The 20,758-nt window shown below is 44.0% G+C and overlaps 1 protein-coding gene, 1 long non-coding RNA gene and 1 other non-coding gene across 3 annotated transcripts; 1 reads left to right on the top strand and 2 right to left on the bottom strand.

The window, feature by feature from the left end:
* Nucleotides 1-515: 515 nt before the first annotated feature.
* Nucleotides 516-6,164, bottom strand: LOC133505266 (uncharacterized). The gene is made up of 3 exons (XR_009796195.1): nucleotides 5,771-6,164; nucleotides 4,483-4,653; nucleotides 516-649 (listed from the first exon to the last, which is right to left on the bottom strand). It is a non-coding gene; the product is annotated as an uncharacterized LOC133505266 (long non-coding RNA).
* On the bottom strand, nucleotides 5,621-5,811 carry LOC133505408 (U2 spliceosomal RNA). Its single transcript, XR_009796249.1, has one exon. It is a non-coding gene; the product is annotated as a U2 spliceosomal RNA (small nuclear RNA).
* A 4,151-nt stretch (nucleotides 6,165-10,315) lies between the features above and the next one.
* LOC133504325 (V-set and transmembrane domain-containing protein 5) lies at nucleotides 10,316-20,735 on the top strand. Its single transcript, XM_061826461.1, has 4 exons — nucleotides 10,316-10,724; nucleotides 15,141-15,467; nucleotides 15,960-16,103; nucleotides 16,811-20,735. Exons 1-4 carry the CDS (start codon nucleotides 10,643-10,645, stop codon nucleotides 16,840-16,842), a joined length of 585 nt encoding a protein of 194 aa, XP_061682445.1. The 5' UTR covers nucleotides 10,316-10,642; the 3' UTR covers nucleotides 16,843-20,735.
* The last annotated feature ends 23 nt before the right edge of the window (nucleotides 20,736-20,758 follow it).

The following is a 20,758-nucleotide window of genomic DNA, read 5'->3' as shown; positions in this document are numbered from 1 at the left end:
AGGTCTACGGCAGCGCTGCACTCCCAGAATAGATGGCTCACCGACTCAGGGGCGCACACAACCTGGTCGGGGGCATGTTGAGTGCGCTGACATACCCCGGGAGTGCATAACGGTCCTGACTGGGAGGACTTCATGGGCAGCCAACCATGACAGGTCCCGCAGTCTGTTTGGGAGTGCAGGATGGTTTACGTTGCGCCAAACTGTTGTGGACTCACCGAGTGCAAGCCCGCGCACTGGGCTCACTGTATCCCGTTCCTGCACAGCAGAAATAAGAGCACGATGATTTTTTAAAACCTGACAGCCTTCATGTTCCAGTTTAAAAAATTGTAAAAAATTTTTAATAAAAGCATACGCTGGTGGTAATTTAAAAGAAACAGGACTTCTGTTGTCAACTGGAATGAGTTTCAACTTCCGAAGGTATGAGCCCATCCAGAACCGTGCCATTGCTTGGCATTTTGGAATACTGGATGGGCCCAATGCACTTCGGAGGTGTAAGGAGGTATATCTGCTCCCGAGGAAGATCTGGAAGTCCGGCACGCCTTTTCCTCCTTTTTCTTTCGTCTTCTTGACAACCTCCCTCCTAAGTCTTTCCCACTTGGAGCCCCAGAGGAAGTAAAAGATGGCTCGGTCCAGATCTAAAAGTACATATCTTGTTGGGATAAAAACAGAACCAATCAATAAAAGCAGGGGTAAAATCACCGCTTTTATAATTAACACTTTGCCTTCAAAAGTCAACTGTCTTAGTCCCCAGAACCCGAGTTTTTTTCTCACTTTCCCTATCACGTCACCCCAATTTGTTTTCCCTCCACCATCTTTATCAAACTTCAGCCCAAGGATTTATTGGTCCGTCTGTGTCACCGTCAATGGTAGTCTAGTCTTCTCCACTTTAGTCCATGGTCCATAAAATTGGGCCCGAGTCTTCTCTCTGTTAAGTTTGGACCCAGAGGCTTGTCCATACCAGTCGGTCAAGTCCAGTGTCCTATGAACTGATAAAAGATCCGTACATAAAATGCTAAAATCATCCATATATAAAATACATTTTGTGCTAAGACCCCCGCTCCCTGGAATACTTACACCCTTTATCATTTTGTCTTTTCTCACAACTTGTGCTAGAGGTTCAATGCACAGGACGTAAAGTAGGGCCGATAACGGGCACCCCTGACGTACGCCACAGTTAATGTGAACCGCTTTGGTCAGGTTCCCGTTAATCATATATTTACTAGTAATGTCTTTGTACAACAATCTTACCCACTCCACATACCTCTCTGGGAATCCACACCTCTCCAGTAACATAAAAAGGTATTTATGCGAGACTCGGTCAAAAGCTTTTTCAAAGTCCAAATTTAAAACAACCAGTCTCATATTTCTGTCCCTCGCATAACAAATGGTGTCGCGGATCAATAAAAGACTATCTGTGATCTTCCTCCCAGCAACAGCACAAGTCTGGTCCGGGTCGATCAAGTCTTCTAAAACTAAGGCCATACGGGTTGCTAAAAGTTTGCTAAAAAGTTTACAGTCAAAATTTAAAAGCGTGATGGGTCGCCAATTTTTTAGATTTGTTTTTTCTCCCTTTTTATGCAATAAAGTCACTATCCCTACCCTAAAACTGTCAGGCAGTCGACCAGTCTTATCAAACTCATTAAAAACAGTGACCAAATCTGGTGCGACAAGGTCCCAAAAGGTTAAATAAAATTCCAGAGGGAGCCCATCCTCTCCTGGGGACTTTGACTTCTTAAAAGGTGACACACATTTTTTCAATTCCTCCAGAGTAAAATTTTGTCTTAAAAGCTCCTTTTCAGTCACTGTTTTTTCCATAAAATCTAAAACCTCAGACATCCTTTCTACTCGGGTGTCTTTCCAATCATACAATTTCTGATAAAAAGTTTCCACAATATTTTGTAACTCACCGTTCTCTTCTGTGGTTTCTCCATTTTCCTTCTGTAGTTTAAAAATGCCCCCACCCTTGTCCATAATTTTTTTAAAAAAGTACCTTGTACATTTTTCTCCTTCCTTAATATCGCCCCTTTGCTTTTAATTTCTGCTAAAACTGTCAACTCTTTTTTTACCTGTTTCATTTCGTCATTAAAATTAATCCCTTTTTTGTGTCAGTTTGAAATAACGTTGCAGTCTTTTTTGCAGTCCCGCCATGCATTTCATTTCCTTTTCTTTTTTTCTCCTTCCCGCTTTCTTAAAAAACGCCCGAGTCCTCACTTTTATCATTTCCCACCATAGTGCCCGCGAATCAAAAAAGTCCTGGAGGGTCTGCCACTCTCGGTACTGCTCTCTGTACTGCCCAACCAGGGTCTCATTTTCGAGCAAGGAGCAATTCAGTTTCCACAGACCCCTTCCAAAAGTCACGCCAGTGGGGATTTGAAATGTAGAGGATAAAAGCAGATGGTCCGAGAAGAAAACGGGCGTTAAGAATGCATCCAAAGGTGTCCAGTCCCGTGTAAAAATATAATCAATCCGAGAGGCTTTCGTGTTGTCTCCACTGAACCAGGTAAAACCTTGTTCCTCTGGATGCATCGCTTTAAAACAGTCTTTTAATTTAAAAACCTGACACACGTTTTGCAATAAAACAGATGTTTTGTCAACTTTAAAATCATCCCCAGCTCCTTTTTTGTCCTCTCTTTTCAACACGCAATTGAAATCTCCACCCATAATAAGAGGTGCCCGACCCAACATGTAAGATTGCAAACTCTCTAGAAGATCAAATCTGTCGTTTTTTTCATTAAAACCATAAATATTTAAGAGCGTAAAATCATGACCCATATAATTCAAGTTTACAAGCAATGCTCTTCCATCTTTTACCACTGTGCTCCCCTTCACCTGAACGTGAGAGTTATTGATTAATATAGCCACTCCATCGTTTTTATTTTCATTTGAGCCACTCCAAAGTGACGGCAGTGGCCACATGTCCTCCCACTGTTTGTAACATTTTAAAAAGGGTAAACCACACTCTTGGAGTAAAAACACATCAGACTTTAAAGCTGGAAGGAATGATAAAACACTTTGGGCTCTTAATTTAGATTTCACGCTTCTTACGTTTATTGTTGATATCCTAACGGTCATGGGAAAGTTTTTTTTTTTTTTTAAGTTAAAACATGCAAGAACTCTCCAATTTGAAAAACTGTTAAAAAGGTGCCTGCTCTGGTATTTCCAGAGATCGAAGTTCTTCTTTTACTTCGTTTGTTTGAGCCTTTTCAATACCCTTCTTTTTCACTCTTGGTGTTGGTCTTTCCTGCAATCTTCCATTCATGGTTTTTATCTTTTGGGGTTGACTGTAAAACAATATTCAAAAAGGAGAGTTCGTTTGGAGAACTCGAGGGAAATATTCTTGATTCGTTTGAGCTGTCCGAGTTTGTAGGCTTTCCTCTTTTTTGTGAACCTCGAGAAGACTCAGAGGAGAGTTCTGAAGCTAATCGTTTTGCCACCGAAGATGTTGGCGTCTCGTCAATTTGTGTAAGGCTCGTCTCACCAGGGTTACTTGGAGGCATTTCCTCCAACGGACTTCTTCCCCATTTCTCTCCATTAATTGAACTGATCCCTCTCCCTCCCCACCTACATTCTCCTCCTCAATTACAGCATTCTCCCTTTCCTCCCCCTCACCTGCTTCCAATCCCTCATTTACAGTTTTCATTTCCAGTTCCCCATTTTCTTTTTCCTTTTCATTCTCCTTTTTTTCGTGCATTTTTCCTTTTCCAGCCTTTAATCTGTTGGCAAAAGATTCAGGGCAATTTCTGAAAAGATGGTCTGAGTCTCCACAGAGATTGCACTTTCTGCCATTGGGACATTTTTCAAATGTGTGCCCAATTTCTCTACATTTGCCACAAATAAGTTGCTGGCACGCCTCTGCCAGGTGCCCATGTTTGCCACACTTGTGGCATAGCTTGGGCTGCCCTTGGTAATAAATGTAACCACGGTTTTCTCCCAAAACTATCATTGATGGGAGATGTTTCAGGCCCTGGAAACCCTGAGAGTCTTGCCATTGTTGAATGGGGACTCTCCAGGTGCAATTCCAGATGCCGTCCTCATCTCTCACTTTCATAGCTTGGCCTTTTACCGTGCAATATCTACCCAACCAATAAACAATGTCATCTGCACTCACTGTCTCATTAAACATTCTGACAATGACAGTTTTAGCCGCATTGTCAGTCAGTTTTACGACATTGAATGCAGAAAAGTGGGCTTTCTCATCCTCATACCGTGTCCAGAATTCATGCAAATACGCCGCAGAACTAAAACTCACATCGAAACCTTTGTTGAAAGGCAATGTTAAGATACAATTCAGGGCGTCGACTTTAAACTTCAAGCTTTGCTGGATTAGCTTTCGGGAAAAATCAAGCCTCGACATATAAAAAACGCTCACCATCCACAACTTTAAATAAAAAGCGCACACTGTGGTGCCTCCGCATGCCAGCATAACCTGCCGACATGACGGAGGCAGCACAAGTCAACCAACAAAAAAAGACAAAAACTTACCTCTGATGACTTGACCTAAAAACAGAGAAAATTAAATACACTTCAAAATTACAACTTTTCACAAACACACCTTTTTACCTCCTTAAAACCTGACTCCAATACCACAACAGGTATAGGACTCAGCTGGATAGGAGGCGATCGCAGTCTTAGCCAAAAGGCCGAGAAGCGAACCTGACACACGTTTTGCAACAAAACAGATGTTTTGTCAACTTTAAAAACATCCCCAGCTCCTTTTTTGTCCTCTCTTTTCAACACGCAATTAAAATCTCCACCCATAATAAGAGGTGCCCGACCCAAGATGTAAGATTGCAAACTCTCTAGAAGATCAAATCTGTCGTTTTTGTTTTTTTTTCATTAAAACCACAAATATTTAAGAGCGTAAAATCGTGACCCATACAATTCAAGTTTACAAGCAGTGCTCTTCCATCTTTTACCACTGTGCTCCCCTTCACCTGAACGTGAGAGTTATTGATTAATGTAGCCACTCCATCGTTTTTATTTTCATTTGAGCCACTCCAAAGTGACGGCAGTGGCCACATGTCCTCCCACTCTTTGTAACATTTTAAAAAGGGTAAACCACACTCTTGGAGCAAAAACACATCAGACTTTAAAGCTGGAAGGAATGATAAAACACTTTGGGCTCTTAATCTAGATTTCACGCCTCTTACGTTTATTGTTGATATCCTAACGGTCATGGGAAAGATTGTTTTTTTTTTTTAAATGTTAAAAACATGCAAGAAATCTCCAATTTTTAAGCTGTTAAAAAGGTGCCTGCTCTGGTATTGACACGATATGGTGGTAGAGCCACCAGGTAAAACGCTTCGCTTCGTGTGGGTGGGTCGGTTGCTCATTTCAAACCGGTGCTGCCACCTACTGACGCCTTTTCCGCATTTGACCACCCTGGCGATGCATTCCTCAGTGGTTCCCATCTGCTGTCATTCACACGTTGCAGAGTCACCATATAATAACATAAATTCATATACATTCAGGGCAAAACACCCTCTGACAACCTGGATTACGTGTACTGATTTTAACGCTCGTTTTAACCAGGCGCACGCTCATACGAGTCGCGTGAGAAGAAGTAAGCTCTCCCCTTCAGCCGCAGTTCCATATGACGAGTTGCTTTTAACCTACTTGTGGGGGGTGCACCGTTCCTGGAGGTACTGCAATACCAGGTCGATGCGTGGAGTGGACGGAGCAAGCCCCTATTCCATCTCCCTGTTCCAAAAATCAATTTAATATATGGTCCCCGGATAGGGGACGTATCAGATATTAAACTGATAAGAACAGATACTACACTTGATCTTAGCCAAAAGGCCGAGAAGCGATGCCGACTAGTTGCCGGCACGCACCAGCTGATTCTCCAGCCTACACGCCAAAGTTACGGTGCCGCACAAGGATCGACTCATGATCACCACTTGTGACTCACACGTGGACGCGTCTTGCAAACGGCATCGATCAATGGTTTACAATGAATGGCGACGAGCCGTTTTCGACGTTTATATCGAAAGAATGTTGTCCGATGTTGGGGGTGTTTTAGGGTCACGTGGTCCCCGCCGAGCCTATAGAACGCAGCCACAACCCTATTCCCTTTTCACCCTGGATAAAACCTTTCATAACCAAAATAAAATAACGTGTTATTTGTAATCATCATCGCTTGTTCGTATAACGTGTCAACGAGCAGAATAGCCCTTTGCTCAACATTTTGATGGGAAGAAATAAACGGCCCTGCCTCGCTGAACTACTTCCTGCTTTGTGACTGACACTTGGGACTCGAGCGCCACCGTTTGCGCAGGAGGCCTTTGACTTCCCTTCCACGATGAGCTCGACCGACGTTCCGGTTCACGTGCCTATCGAATAAAACGCGGTAACGACGTCAAAAGGCGTGAACGGCCATTAAACGTAAATGCAAGTGATTAATATTGGACTGGAATACTCACAAATCCTATCCCAGCTTACCCCGGGAGAACGGCCGACTACACCCTGAACTGGTCGCCAGTCAGTTACAGGGCAGATATCGACACCATCACTGAACAGGAATCGATCCCACGCTGCCCCATCAAAGTCAGGCGTGTGAACCACAACACGATCAGTGACTCCTCATTTGAAAAAGAATGAAAACAAAACATATGCTACATTTAATAACATACATTCTAAAAAGTGCAATGGCACACAAAGTTAAGTTGTTACTAAATGAATTTGGCGCTGATGTATAAAGTGTAACTATTGTGTTATAGCAATTTATAACACTATCATACAACTGCTCACAATGATTTACTAAGCAAACCGTTATTAGAAGTATTGTATTTAGTTATTTGACACTATCATTGGCCATGCGGGTGCCTTCACAAAGCATTTAGTGATTAGCGCTTCTCTTCTTTTGGCACCAAGACTTTCCCGAAGTAGCGCTGAACAACACCCTCGATGCTTTGCCCATTGCTGAATGAGAATGATCTGAAAGCTAAATTGGCTCTAGTATACAGCAACGATGACTGATGGAGCTACAGTATTAAATGGCCTGCAGGGAGATGTCTGAGCACACACATTCACTGCCATGAATTCAAATATTGAATGTCATGGAAAAGAAGAATTTTGCACAAATAAATAAAGAAACAAACTGTCATGGTCCTGCCGGTCCCTGTCCAGGCTTAACCAGTCCTCAACGCAGAAATCATTGGAGGCGCACGCCTTGTTTCACGTAATCACGGCCTATACAAAAAGGGGCACACGGGACGGTCTGGCCTTTGACAGATCGTTGCCTCTTGCCTCCTTCCTGCACTCTCCTGATCCTCTTTCTGCTCTCACATGTTCCGACTCCTGCCTGCCTACTCACCTGCCTTTCAAGCCTGCCGATTTCATTCCCGCTGCTTACGCGGACTGCCTGTTGGGTTCTCGACACCGGACTGAATAAAGATGTTTCCCAAACCGCCTTTGTGCGTCCCAAATTGTGCATTTGGGTTCAAGCCCGTGTTCTGGCCTGTTCGTTGTACCATCACTGCAGTGGGACGTCATCAACTGGCCCCACACCAATAGGATGCTCTGTCACCCGGGCATAGCGAAGATGTGCTCGGTGGTTGAACAACGGTACTGGTGGCCCAAGCTGGGTAGAGATGTAAGAGAATACGCCAACGCCTGCCCGGTGTGTGCGCCAACAAGACATCCCGCCTGTGCCCTGTTGGAGAGCTGCGGCCTCTGTCCATTCCCACCCGCCCATGGTCGCATATCGCGGTGGACTCCCTCCCAGGGGAACACAGTGGTACTGTCGATAGTGGACCAATTCTCTAAGATGGTCCATTTCGTGCTGGCTCTGAAGATCCCGTCTGCCAAGTAGACGCCCCAGTTGCTGCTGGACGAGGTCGTCCGCTACTACAGGGCTCCCGGTGGATATCATTTCGGACAGAGGACCGCAGTTCATCTCCCGGTTTTGGACGGAGTTCTGCACCCTCATCGGCACCTCGGCAAGTCTGACATCGGACCATCACTCGGAGTCCAACGGCCAGACAGAGAGGGTCAACCAAGACTTGGAAACCGGCCTTCGCAGCTTGGCATCCCGGGACCATAGCACTTGGAGCCAGCACCTCAAATGGGTGGAGTACGCTCACAACTCCCTGCCCTCCGCCTCTACAGGTATGGCTCCATTTCACATCGTGCATGGTCATCCTCCCTCTCTGTTCCCTTCGGTGGCCACGGACTCCATGGTGCCGTCAGCCCTGGCTGTGATAACGACACTGTAACCGGACCTGGGAGGCAGCACGCAGGACGCTGCTGTGCATGGGCAGCTCCTACAAGTCCGCAGCGGACCGCAAGAGGAGAGGGGCGCCGACGCTCAAGGTGGGAAAGCGAGTGTGGCTGTCCACCAAGGATCTTCCGCTGTGGACGGAGTCACGCAAACTTGCTCCCAGGTTCGTTGGTCCTTTCCCCGTCAGCAAAACCATCAACCCTGTCGCCGTATCACTAAAGCTTCCCAGGTCAATGAGGGTCCACCCCGTCCGTCACCGCTGGTTCCTCCGGTCAAGCCCCCCCCCCCCCCCCCCCTCCTCGCATAGTGGATGGCGCTCCAGTGTATTCTGTGCACCGGCTGCTGACTTCTCATCGCAGGGGGGTCTAGTACTTGGTAGACTGGGAGGGGTATGGCCCAGAGGAGCGCTCCTGGATCCCCTCCCACTTCATTGTAGACCCCACCCTCATCAGGGATATCCACGCGGCCCATCCTGATGCTCTTGGGCCGTCGGGAGCCGGCCGTTGGGGGGTGGGGGGGGTACTGTCATGTCCCTGCCTTCCAGTCCTGGCTGGGCGTGGCCAGCTGATTAGGAGACGCACATCTGCGCCTCATCCTGACTGATTGAACGTGGTAGTTATAGGACCCTGGGAACAACTGGTCTTCGCCAGATCATTGCCTCTTATCCCTCGTTCACGCACTTCCGTATTCCTGACGTCTACCTCCCGTGTACCGACCAACACCTCTCTCCCGACCTACCCCATAAGCCTGCCGTCAGGTATGTCCCCCTTCCATGTAGTGCACGGCTACCCCCCACCTTCCTGTCTCTCGATGCCATCAGCATTGTCCGCAATAAGATGCTGCAAGTGAAGCCTGGGAGCAAGCCAGAAGAATGCTGCTACGGATGGGACGCACCTACAAGGCAGTGGATGAGGGCACCAAACTATAAAGTAGGACAGCGCGTTTGGCTGTCGACAAGAGTACTCTTGCTCCGAATGGAGTCCCACAAGCTGGCGCCCAGGTTCGTTGGCCCGTTCCCTGTCACTAAGGTGATTAATCCAGTCGCAGTATCTTTAAAGCTCCCCAACGGGCACGCACCTGGAACAATCAGTGGAGGCGCACGCCTGCGCCTCGTTTCACGTAATCACAGCCTATACCAGTGGTTCCCAAAGTGGGGTCCACGGATCTCCAGGGGGTGAAAAACGCCTTTCCAGGTCCGTGATGTGAAGATGAAAAAACGAAATCCTCTGGAAGCTAATCATGATGTGAGAATTGCCCTTTCCAGTGTTGAACCACGTTTTGATTTATTGTGCAAAAATAAAAAGCAAGAGCACGTGAGCCAATAAAATTGAGTATTTCTTTGAACCAGAATGGCATAGCTGTGTCCAGCACTACATTATTGGCGAAAGTTGAGGTTGAGGGTCCGGGAGCTTTTTAAACGACTCACTCGGGGTCCGGGTCCAGGTTGACTTTGGGAACCACTGGCCTATACAAAAAGGACCACACATATGGTTTGGCCTTTTCCAGATCGTTGCCTCATGCTTCGTTCCCGCACTCTGCTGATCCTGTTTCTGCTCTCAAGTGTACTGACTCCAGCCTGCCTACTGATCTGCTTTCATTACTGCTGCCTCTGTGGACTGTTGGGTTCTTGACACCGGGCTGGATAAAGATGTTTCCCAAACCGCCTCTGCGCCTCCCGAGTTGTGGATTTGGGTCCAACGATGTGTTCTGGCCGTTACTCAGACAAACAAACAAACAAACAAACAACAAACAAACAAACAAACAAATGTTCAGGGTTAGTTAGCTTGGATAGGCTCTCGCACTCCCAGTGAGAGGATAAGCGGCTTGGAAAATGGATGATACTACAATTTAAAACTGAGAATGACACGCTGATGTCATTGGTATGGAATAAATGATGGACGAACGACTTTAAAAAGCCGTTTGAACTTTTTTTCCCCATGTCCATCAAGTCTAACAGTCGGCCAAACTTGGCACTAGTAGTAGGAAAAAAAAACGTGACTAGTAGGACAGTTGTTCTACTAGTGCACTGCATTGTCGTGAACACACTTCCTGTTTAGGACGTCGCACCAGGTGTGTCACCTAAGGAGGGCGAGGGGCCTTCAACCCCTCCCCCACCAAAAGTGATTGTTTGAGTGTGGGGGAGGGATCTTGTAACTCTGTGTGCACGACTGGAGATCCAGCAGAGCGCTTGGGTACATGTTTACTCAGCACTGTAATCTCCGGCTGAACCTGTCTGATCGGTGTGTGCTGGCTGCGCAGGTATGAACACATACCGGTACTCGGCGAGCACCTGAGGACGAGGACGGAACAAGACCGCGAGAACATGTCGAGATCGCTACTTGGCAACGACTGAAAAGGACTCACAAAGACCACTTTCAAGGAGATTCTTCTGGGGCTCTTCAATCGACCGATGGCTCTGAGATGCCAATGTTGCACGACAGGTTCTGGGATCTCCACGACGTTGCTGTGCTCTTCTGTTTCACCGTGTACGTGTGTCACCTAGGTAAGCCTTCACCCACCTCGAAATACTGGCACGGAGGAGATAGTCACTCATTTTATTCGGAGGGAGACATAAGGAAAACATGGAAGGAGGTGACTTCATCACGTGTTTATGAAGCACGTTAAACACAGTTCAACCATATTCACTGTATATGTATGTACTGTATACGTAGACTGTAGGAATGCCGGCCGGTTGAACATGTTGAAAGATAAGAAACAAACTTACATCTGAAATAAATCTCAATTTTAGCTCGGTGTTGTTGGGGATACCCGTGAGAGAGCAAAAAGTTATTAGTTTTAGTGTGATATCCCGGCTGTCATCGGGCAGTAGGCAGGGTACACCCTGAACTGGTTGCCAGCCAATCGCAGGGGACATGGAGACAGACAACAGGCACACTCACAATCCCACCTAGGGGGAATTTAGAGTGTCCTAATAATGTTGCATGTTTTTGGCATGTGGTAGGAAACCACCCGGGCACGGGAAGAACATGCAAACTCCACACAGCCGGGGCCGGGATTGAATCCTGGTCCTCAGAACAGTGAGGCCAATGCTTTCCAGCTGTTCCACCGTGTCACCCATTTCATTTTCAGTAAACTGTTTATTACACTTAGAAATACAGTAGTTGAAAATCTAAACTGTGACATCTTTTGACACTCCATTTTTAGTACATTTAGATGCAAGCATTTTATCCACCCATCTGTTTTCCATACCGCTTATCCTCAACAGGGTTGGAGGCGTGCTGGCGCGTATCTCAGCTGACTTTGTGCGAGAAGGAGGGTACGCCCTGAAATGGTCCCCAGGCAATGGCAGTGAACACATAGACAATCATTCACAGTTACATGTGGGCTGCATCTCATTTTTATATTTGGAACTTCTTAGCTCCTCTGTTTACATGCTAGCTACTCCCACTAGAAATTCCATTGAGAAACCAGGATATTGCAGGGGGAGGTAGGAATGTTTGGGAGAAATAAGCATTCATACAGCATTCATATAGAAACCATTTTAAAAAAATGTTCAGAAGCATTCTTTAATGACAACATTTCAGGAGAAGATGACATAATTGACATTTCACAAATGAACCGTCTGGATGGTCAAAATATTACAATCACTATAAATGTCCACTTCATATATTAAAGGTTCCGTATGGGGCTACTTAGACCTTTATAGAGATACTCTCTTTCATGGTCTTAGTATTAAAGTGTCAAGTACATTAAAAAAACAAAACCTTGGCTTTGTCATGCAAGTGTCCAGAAAAGGCCTCTCTGACAGCTACTCCTGTTTGACCCAGTTTTGTATCCACTTTGTCCGTATTTGCCCAAGACTGCCCCCTTTCCACTGATTGGCTGTCTCTGTGTAGAAGACCCACTTGTGTATGTCTCAGTGCAATGTCAATAAATTGGGATTGTGATATTAGGTAACAACTACATATTTGGGTATAACAACTCAGTAAGTTATTTTAAGGTCTTAAGATTCCATCCTTAATCACACCCGTAACTTTATCTGCGGGCATGACTGACCACACCCATAAATTTTTCAAATGTGAGTGACTGGTGTTACTATGTTGAGGCGGTTAAAGATTTTTATGGTTTCACAGTCATTACGACCCTCTGAGGGGAACTGTAACTCGTGTACATGGCCCGCGCCAAAACTGAATTTGACAACCCCGGTGTAGATTTTAAGCTTGACAAAGCCAAATGAAGTGATTTTAGGGCTCTCCACAGACCAACGTCTGGAACTCAGGAATGCGTGGATGATTTTAATTCACATGATACCTGTTTATTGAGACACTGTCGAGGAAATACTGCATCGTAAAACTAGAAACATTTGTTTCGGTAAAATGTGTCCCCTTTAAATGGGATTACTGTCAAGTCAAGTACTGTATGGTGAACACAGTTACTCTGTACAACTTTGCAGAACTAAAGACGATCATGATTGGTCAATTGCGAACTCTGTGCTCCAAATGCATTTCACAAAATGACAACCTAATCACTACACAATCCTTAGAAATATGTGGTTGGTTAGGCACAATGAACTCATTTTAGCCCCAAATACAACAGACGCTTAGCAAAATATGCATATTCAACCTACAATAATGAAAACATTAACTATTCAATTTGAAGTTCTGCTCTGTTCACGATCCAACTGGGGCACGCCCAGTAAACACCACCAGGGACTGGAGAGCCACTCTTAGAGTCTTCAATTCACCTACCATAAGGCACGTTTTTGGACTGTGGGAAAAAACCCAAGTACCCGGAGAAACCCCGTCCAGATGGGGGTAGAACAGGCCTCCGTACACGTCCGGGTGGATCTGCACCTGGGTTCTCACAGCTGCGAGGCCAGTCACCACTATAGTACTGCAAATCTATCTATCTATCTATCTATCTATCTATCTATCTATCTATATCTATCTATCTATCTATCTATATCTATCTATCTATCTATCTATCTATCTATCTATCTATCTATCTATCATCTATCTATCTATCTATCTATCTATCTATCTATCTATCTATCTATCTATCTATCTATCTATCTATCTATCTATCTATCTATCTATCTATCTATCTATCTATCTATCTATCTATCTATCTATCTATCTATCTATCTATCTATCTATCTATCTATCTATCTATCTATCTAATCAGGTTCACCAATCAGACATTCATTAAACAGGACAAAAAAGGAAGCAAAGACACCAGTTCAAGTCTCGCGAGGAGAGAGGAGAGGAACTGTCTCCTACAATTCACCAGTGCACTCTCTGATTATCCTCTCCTCAGCACTTCTATTAATTTAGTTTTAAGACACCCCTTATTTATATGGATGTTACAAAAAGGAGACGGCAAGCAAAACAGTTGGAAACAGTGTACTTGTTTGTTCATGTGTCTGTGCATGTGTGTGGAAGATTGCTGAGTACATGTGTGGTCATCATTTCTTTAACAGGCAGCAGGTGCTCCTGGTTCTAACTGTTCTGATGATTAGATGATTTTGTTCTTGCTATCTCCTGCTAAGCGGCTGCCGCGTTATCTAGAGCAGAGCAAAGCATTTCTATATTGGAAGCAGATATATGATAATTATATTCACAATTATTCCTACACTATCTAATCTAGTTTTTGTTATCAATACGTCATATTGTCTCCTTAATATCCATGGGCGAATGAAAGCATCTATTGACAGTGATAATTACTTACAAGTGAGGAAAAAAGGCAGGCTGGCAGTAGATCGAACCATCTTAGCGGACTCAGCAGTTTTTGTTCGTCATTTCACAACATTAACAAAACTATGAGGACACGTTGTTTTGATAGCGTAAAAGTCGAGTCGACTCCTAAACAACAACATGCGACATGGCAAACGATTGATTTTCTTAATCACTATGTACCTTTATAGAAGATCAAAACAATTTTCCATCATCAAAATTACCATTATGTGGGAATACCATTAACTAAGTATTTTTTTTTGTCTTGTACTTATGTTTCAAAGCTTGTGCTTCATCCAGGAGATGAATCCATACTTCTACCTGTATGAGTCCTTTGTCAGTCCCCGTGACTACTTTTTCCACCTGTGTACTATGATGTTTGTATCTGCGTCACTGAGGCTATTTAGTCGATGAGCAATGGCGCACCTCACCCCCCACAGTCTTGGCATTCTAGGCTGAACATTTTTTCACTATGCCTCACTGAGCTAACAGCAGAACCAGAAGGCCAGTGAAAAGGCTTTGGACTCGCTCGTTGAGAGGGCTGGGGGTTGCCCAACAACACTTAGCTGAGCCCCCCAGCCTGTTGGGCAAGTTTCATACTGTCAGCTAGTGGCCCGTCATTTCAAATAGCACATTGTTGTTGAGTACTAGAGTTTTGTCCTGGCTCAAATGGAAACAGAGGTGGGACGGTTCTGATCATTCACCCCCTCATAGGGTCTGTGTGTGAAGTACAGTATTTACTGTATCTGGATCCTTCGAGGCTGCAGTGAATGTTGATTGGAGAACATTAATCACATGACATGATGCTATACAATGTTACTTGAAACAACATGAGAGTCCATTTAATGAAATGCCACAGGTAGACAGTTCTCAGAACCTTTACCAGTTGGTTATTCCAGAATTCTCCACAGTATCAGCTTCAGTTCACTCACTGGTGTCAGAGAAGGAGGCAAAGAAAGGAGAATCTGCAGTAAAACTGGCTAGAATCCAGATGTCAGGTTGAGAGACTAGTTTCATACTACTGTAGGTGTAGTTTAAGCTAAGTGTAGTCAATAAGTTTTAAACTGAAATTAAAACAATTGCCTGGATGTGGTTTCTACAGAGATTTCTACTCTAAGCTCCACAAGTCGGGCATTTCACAGTACTGAACCTTGACTAAAAAATGATGTAAATAACTTCAAGTCAGCGGCAGGAAAAAGTTCTAATGGGCTTTCTCCATCTCCAAGCCAGGGCCATCTCCATCCAATATCCCCAGCAAGGCCTCACCCGGTCTGTGCAGGAGGACGTGTTCTTCTCCGTGGACGTGTCCTGCAATGGCACCCCCACCGTCCAGTGGACCTTCGTGTCCAGCTCGGTGAGCCGCGCCATCGGCACATGGCGGCCCGGCGCCTTCACCAACATCACGGCGGACTACAGCGGCCGCGTGGAAGCGCACAGCAACGGCTCCATGGGCCTGTCGGATCTGCGGCTGCAGGATGCGGGTTATTACGTGGTGACGGTCACTGACGAGACGGGTAGCAGCAAGGATGCAGGATTTGCCCTCAAAGTCAACGGTGAGTCAAAGAAGACCTATTATACATTTGTTTCGTATGATTTCAAACATTCCTTTGGAAAGCTGTTTAAGCAATTATTTTGTATCCTTACTCGAGAGCGGTCATTGGTTACAGAATGTCCTTATTTTGTGATGTAAATCGCTTAACGCTGACTCGTTTCGGCAGTAACACCGATTGCTCTGGATGTGGGAGTTGAATCCACTGTCAGCAAATTATAAATCACTCATCATCGCCTATATCGTAGCGAATAAACTGGACATCTTACATTTATTCGTTTACGTTATCATGAGCAGACTATTCGGAGTGGGTCGTGGAAAATGGCATGATAATAATTGCTGAACGATCGTGTCATGAAGTCGCACACCACCGAAATAATTGATTGAGTGATACGGTTCACGTCATATTGCAGGTTTGGCTGATACTGCATTGTACCAGAGACTAACCGAGCCTTGTCATTTATATTTAAACAGCGTTTTCTATTGTTCTCCCCAGAGGTTTTGTATGAGGACCTGCAATACCTGTCGGTTTCGGCTTTGGCGTTAGCCTGCTTAGCGGGCCTCCTCATGCTGACCATGTGGCTCTTGGACAAAGTCTACAGGAAGATAGTGGCATGGAAGCGCAGGAAGCAGATGCCCGGTAAGAGTCCAACTTGCAAGTCGGTGGACACAATCATTGCAAGTCAACATGCTTCAGTCATCAGAAAAATGAACACTCACATAAAATACAGATACAGTGTTGCCCTATGATAGGAGTTTGTTGAATTTCTTCTTGTACCTCAAATCTTTGGTTTTCCAAATCATCTTTCTCCATTGAAATGAAAGAGAATCCCATTAATCTGTTCCATTCTTCCCCCATAAAAAAACTTTTTTTTTTTTTAAATAGCACCTACAATATTTTACTATATAATATTAGTAATGAATACAAGACTGTGGATAATATTGTCTGTGTACATGTGTTGGAACACTGTTGTGAAGTGAGTGAAGTTTATTGCCACCTCTCTCATATCTCAAATTTTTCTTCACAAGCTAAAGCCCAAAATGGGCAAACGACGGCTCGTATGTAGAAAAACTTGCAAGACAGGTCACTCACATCGCAGGGAACCACTGCACTGGGAAAATCTATTTGAGCACAGTAACATTGTATTTGCACCTGGTTTCTACTTGTTTAATAAGATTGCAACTGTCTCATTGTTTTCTGCGGAAAGGTATAATAAGGCCCGCCTTGGTGTGAATGCAGTTTATTTATTGTGTCGCACTTAGGGTGTGTTTTTGAGTACAAAGGTTGGCAAGACTGAAGTGACTCGGCTATTGACAAGAGACTCCTTGCTTTTTTTTCTTTTGCAGAAAATGACGCAACGGAGCTACAGCCTCTTTGACACACATTTGTCGGGACTACTTTCTCACTTGTAGCCGGAAAGACTTTTTTTTCTTCTTCACCTCAGTGAATGTGATGTAGGAGAACTGAAATTGAGGTGCTCACAGAGGATTTTTTATATGAGGACATCACTGTAAATATTAAGTGTATTTATTTCCAAAATATGATTATTTGGAATAAGTGTCTGCTCACTAGGTCAACTGTGTCCTCCACCTAAACACATGCACATGCACATTGGTCATGTGACATGACAGAGTAAGTCCAACAGAAAAGGATTTTCAAACTTTTTGGGTCGAAGTACCTCTTACTGAGGAGAAATTTCCCTCAAAAACGCCCTCGTAATCACAATGACAACTAAACATACAGGTGGCTACGTGTAAATATTATATCTAAAAATCAGAATGTTGTAGGAGTCAAAAAGTGGCCTACTATCAAGAGAAAAAAAGTTATGAAAACATATATTTTTAGAAAGATAATTCATCTCTCCAATTTCTGTACTACGTTTCCTCAATTTACATTTTCTTCAAGAAAGAAATTGTTAATATTTTACATGATACATTTTGCAAGTAATTTTTGAGAAGAACAAACTCAGATTTCTTGCAAGATGAAGTTTGAATACAGTGGACTCTGCCATTTTGTGGGGCATTGGGACTGTGACCGGAGGTGAAAAGAGTATAAGATCAAGTGATGATGCTGAAATGTGAAATTTAGGGTGTTATGTATAATGTGATTAGCGGCTATGACCCACAGATAGGATGTGACTTAAGAGTTGAAAGAGAAATTGTGGAATGAACTAGATGAAGTAGTTCTGAGCATCCCAGACAGAGAGAAAGTTATGATTGGTACAGATTGTAATGGACATGTCCGTGAAGGAAACAGGTGTGATGAAGAAGTGATGGGTAAGTACGGCATCCAGGAAAGGAACTTCGAGGGAAGGATTGTGATAAGACTTTGAAAAAGGAGAGAAATGGCTGGCATTTTTCCAGAAGAGGCAGGAACACAGAATGACCTACAAGAGCGGCCGTAGAAGCACGCAGGTGGATTACATTTTGTCATCTGTAGGAGGTTACTGACTGTAAGGTAGTGGTGGGGGAGAGTGTAGCTTCACAGCATAGGATGGTGGGGTGTAGGATGACTCTAGTGGTGGATAGGAAGATTAAGAAGACAAAGATAGAGCAGAGAACCATGTGGTGGAAGCTGAGAAAGGAAGAATGTTATGCGGCCTTTTGGAAAGAGGTGAGACAGGCTCTCGGTGGACAGGAGGAGCTCCCGGAAGACTGGACTACTACGCCAAGGTGATCAGAGAGACCGGCAGGAGATTACTTGGTGTGTCTTCTGGTAGGAAAAGGAAGAGACTTGGAGGTGGAACGCTAAAATAATGGAAGTCATACAAGGAAAGAGATTAGCGAAGAAGAAGTGGGACATGGAGAGGATTGAGATGCGATGTAGGACAAAGGTACAGGTGGCGAAGGCTAAACAAGAGGCATATGATGACATGTACACCAGGTTGGATATGAAGGAGGGAGAAAAGGATCTCTACAGGTTGGCCAGGCATAGGGACAGGTGATTAAGGGTAGAGATGGAAATATGTTGGCTGGTGCCAGTAGTGTGCTGAATAGATGGAAAGAATACTTTGAGAAGTTAATGAATGAAGAAAATGGGAGAGGAGAGAAGGAAGAGTAGAAAACACAAGTGTGAAGGACCATGAAGTGGCACTGATTAGAAAGGGGGAAGTTAGAAAGGCCTTAAAGAGGATAGAAAATGGAAAGGTAGTTGGTCTGTGGAGGTATGGAAGCAATTTGGAGAGGTGGCTGTGGAGTTTTTGACCAACTTATTCAACAGGGGTCAACAGTCCAGAGCAATGGTGAGTGTGGTAAGGAAGTGAAGAAACGGGTACAAGCAGGTTGGAATGGGTGGCAGGAAGGAGTCAGGTGTGTTGTGTGACAGAAGAGTCTCTCCTCTAGTATGAAGGGCAAGTCTATAAGACAGTGGTGGGACTAGCCATGATGTACGGATTAGAGACGGTGGCATTGAAAAGACAACAGCAAGCAGAGCTCGAGGTGGCAGAAAAGATGATGTTGAGGTTCTATCTCGGAGTGAGCAGGTTGGATAGGATTAGAAATGAGCTCATTAAAAGGACAGGCAAAGTTGGATGTTTTGGAGACAAGGTTCGAGAGAGCAGATTTTGATGGTTTGGACATGTCCAGAGGCGAGAGAGTGAGAATATTGGCAAAAGAGTGCTGAGGATGGAACTGGCAGGCAAAAGAGCGAGAGGAAGACCAAAGAAAAGGTTGATGGATGTTGTGAGGGAGGACATGAGGACAGTGGGTGTTAGACGAGGACGGACGTGATAGGCTTAGATGGAAAAAGATGACACGCTGTAGCGACCCCTAACGGGATACGCCGAAAGGAAAAGAAAAGAGGGACTGGGATTGGCTGCAAATAGTGAACATGATCATAATAATAATAATTGATGCTCCTGGAGAATAATAATAATACTGTCAAACAAAAGACAAATAAACAGAGTTCTGCAAAAAATTCTCCCCTCAAAACATTTACGATGAGTTGAATCCGCAAATGCTGAACCGCAAATATGCAGGGATCCACTGTATTTTGATTATAAAGCAATGGAAGAAAGTCATTTTACCTACAAACACAAATCTGAATGAAATGCTGTGTAATTAATTGAAATGTTAAAATGTAGACTCTGAGACTTGGAATGGTTTGAGTCAGCTGGAAAAAATGGAAGGTGGCAAATATGTGTCTTAATTAGAGATTTTTTTGTTAAAATTCAGAATTCAGGGAATGAGAATAATTCCCAAGATGTCCGAAATGATCTAAAAATTTTGAAGTTGGAAACATTTGAATTGGGTCAATAAATGAGGAAGAAGTGAAATTTGGGGAATGTGGAAAATAGTTCCCAAGATATTGTGAACGAACATAACCGTTTGAATTTGGAATAGGAAAAATGAGGCACTTTTTGGTCAAATGTTTCATTCACCTGTTTTTTGGTATGGTGAAAATGTGGCATCTTGGAAAAGTGGAACTTTTTGGAATGTGAAATGTGTCTAGAATTAAATTTATTTGGTCTAGAATAACATGCGGATGCTGAAGAGTATTCATGTAAAGTTTCTTTTCTCCTTTATTCTTGAAAAGGGTCACAGGAGTGCTGGAGCCTATCTCAGCTATGTTTGGGGTACACCCTAAATTGGTCACCAGCCTATCGCAGGGCACATGGAGACAGACAAGCGTCCCACTCGCAATCACACTTAGGGGCAATTTAGAGTGTCCAATTAATGTTGCATATTTTTGGGACGTGGGAAGAAACCGGATTGCCCGGAGAAAACCCATGCAGGCACGGGAGAACACGCAAACTCCATACAGGCGGGGCGGGGATTTAAACCCCAGTCCTCAGACTTGTGAGGCCAACGCTCTAACAAGTCTAAAGAAGCCTCAAAAATTTTTTGAAAAAAACTTCAAAAACAACTTGACACGCTTTCGAATGAAACAACATGAACAAAATGACTATACGCTCATAAAATGCACTTTTCGCAAAAGACAGAACTATATTCTTGAAAATTACTTTTATAAAGCTGGGTCTGTATTGTTGAAAAATGTACTTGTTCTCAAAACAAATTACTGTATTCTTGCAATTTCTATCTTGTAAAATTAGAACCCAAACCCTAACCCTATAAAAGGATAGAATTATATATTACACCCAAAATGCAACTTCATTTTCTAAAAAAAAAAGGCGTAATCTAAATATACATTTCGTTCCCAAAAAGGATGAAAAAATACACTGTTTACATTTTTTTTATGCAGTTGTTTACGTGACGATCAGTCACATTTTAGAGCTTTAAAGAAGGTAGGGAGGAGTTATTAATTGGTTTAGATATGCACTACTGTATATACACCTA

This window comes from Syngnathoides biaculeatus, chromosome 8, assembly GCF_019802595.1.
Source record: "Syngnathoides biaculeatus isolate LvHL_M chromosome 8, ASM1980259v1, whole genome shotgun sequence".
Lineage (NCBI taxonomy): Eukaryota > Metazoa > Chordata > Actinopteri > Syngnathiformes > Syngnathidae > Syngnathoides > Syngnathoides biaculeatus.
Note: the sequence above shows the minus strand (reverse complement) of the source record. Positions and strands in the feature narration are given on the sequence as shown.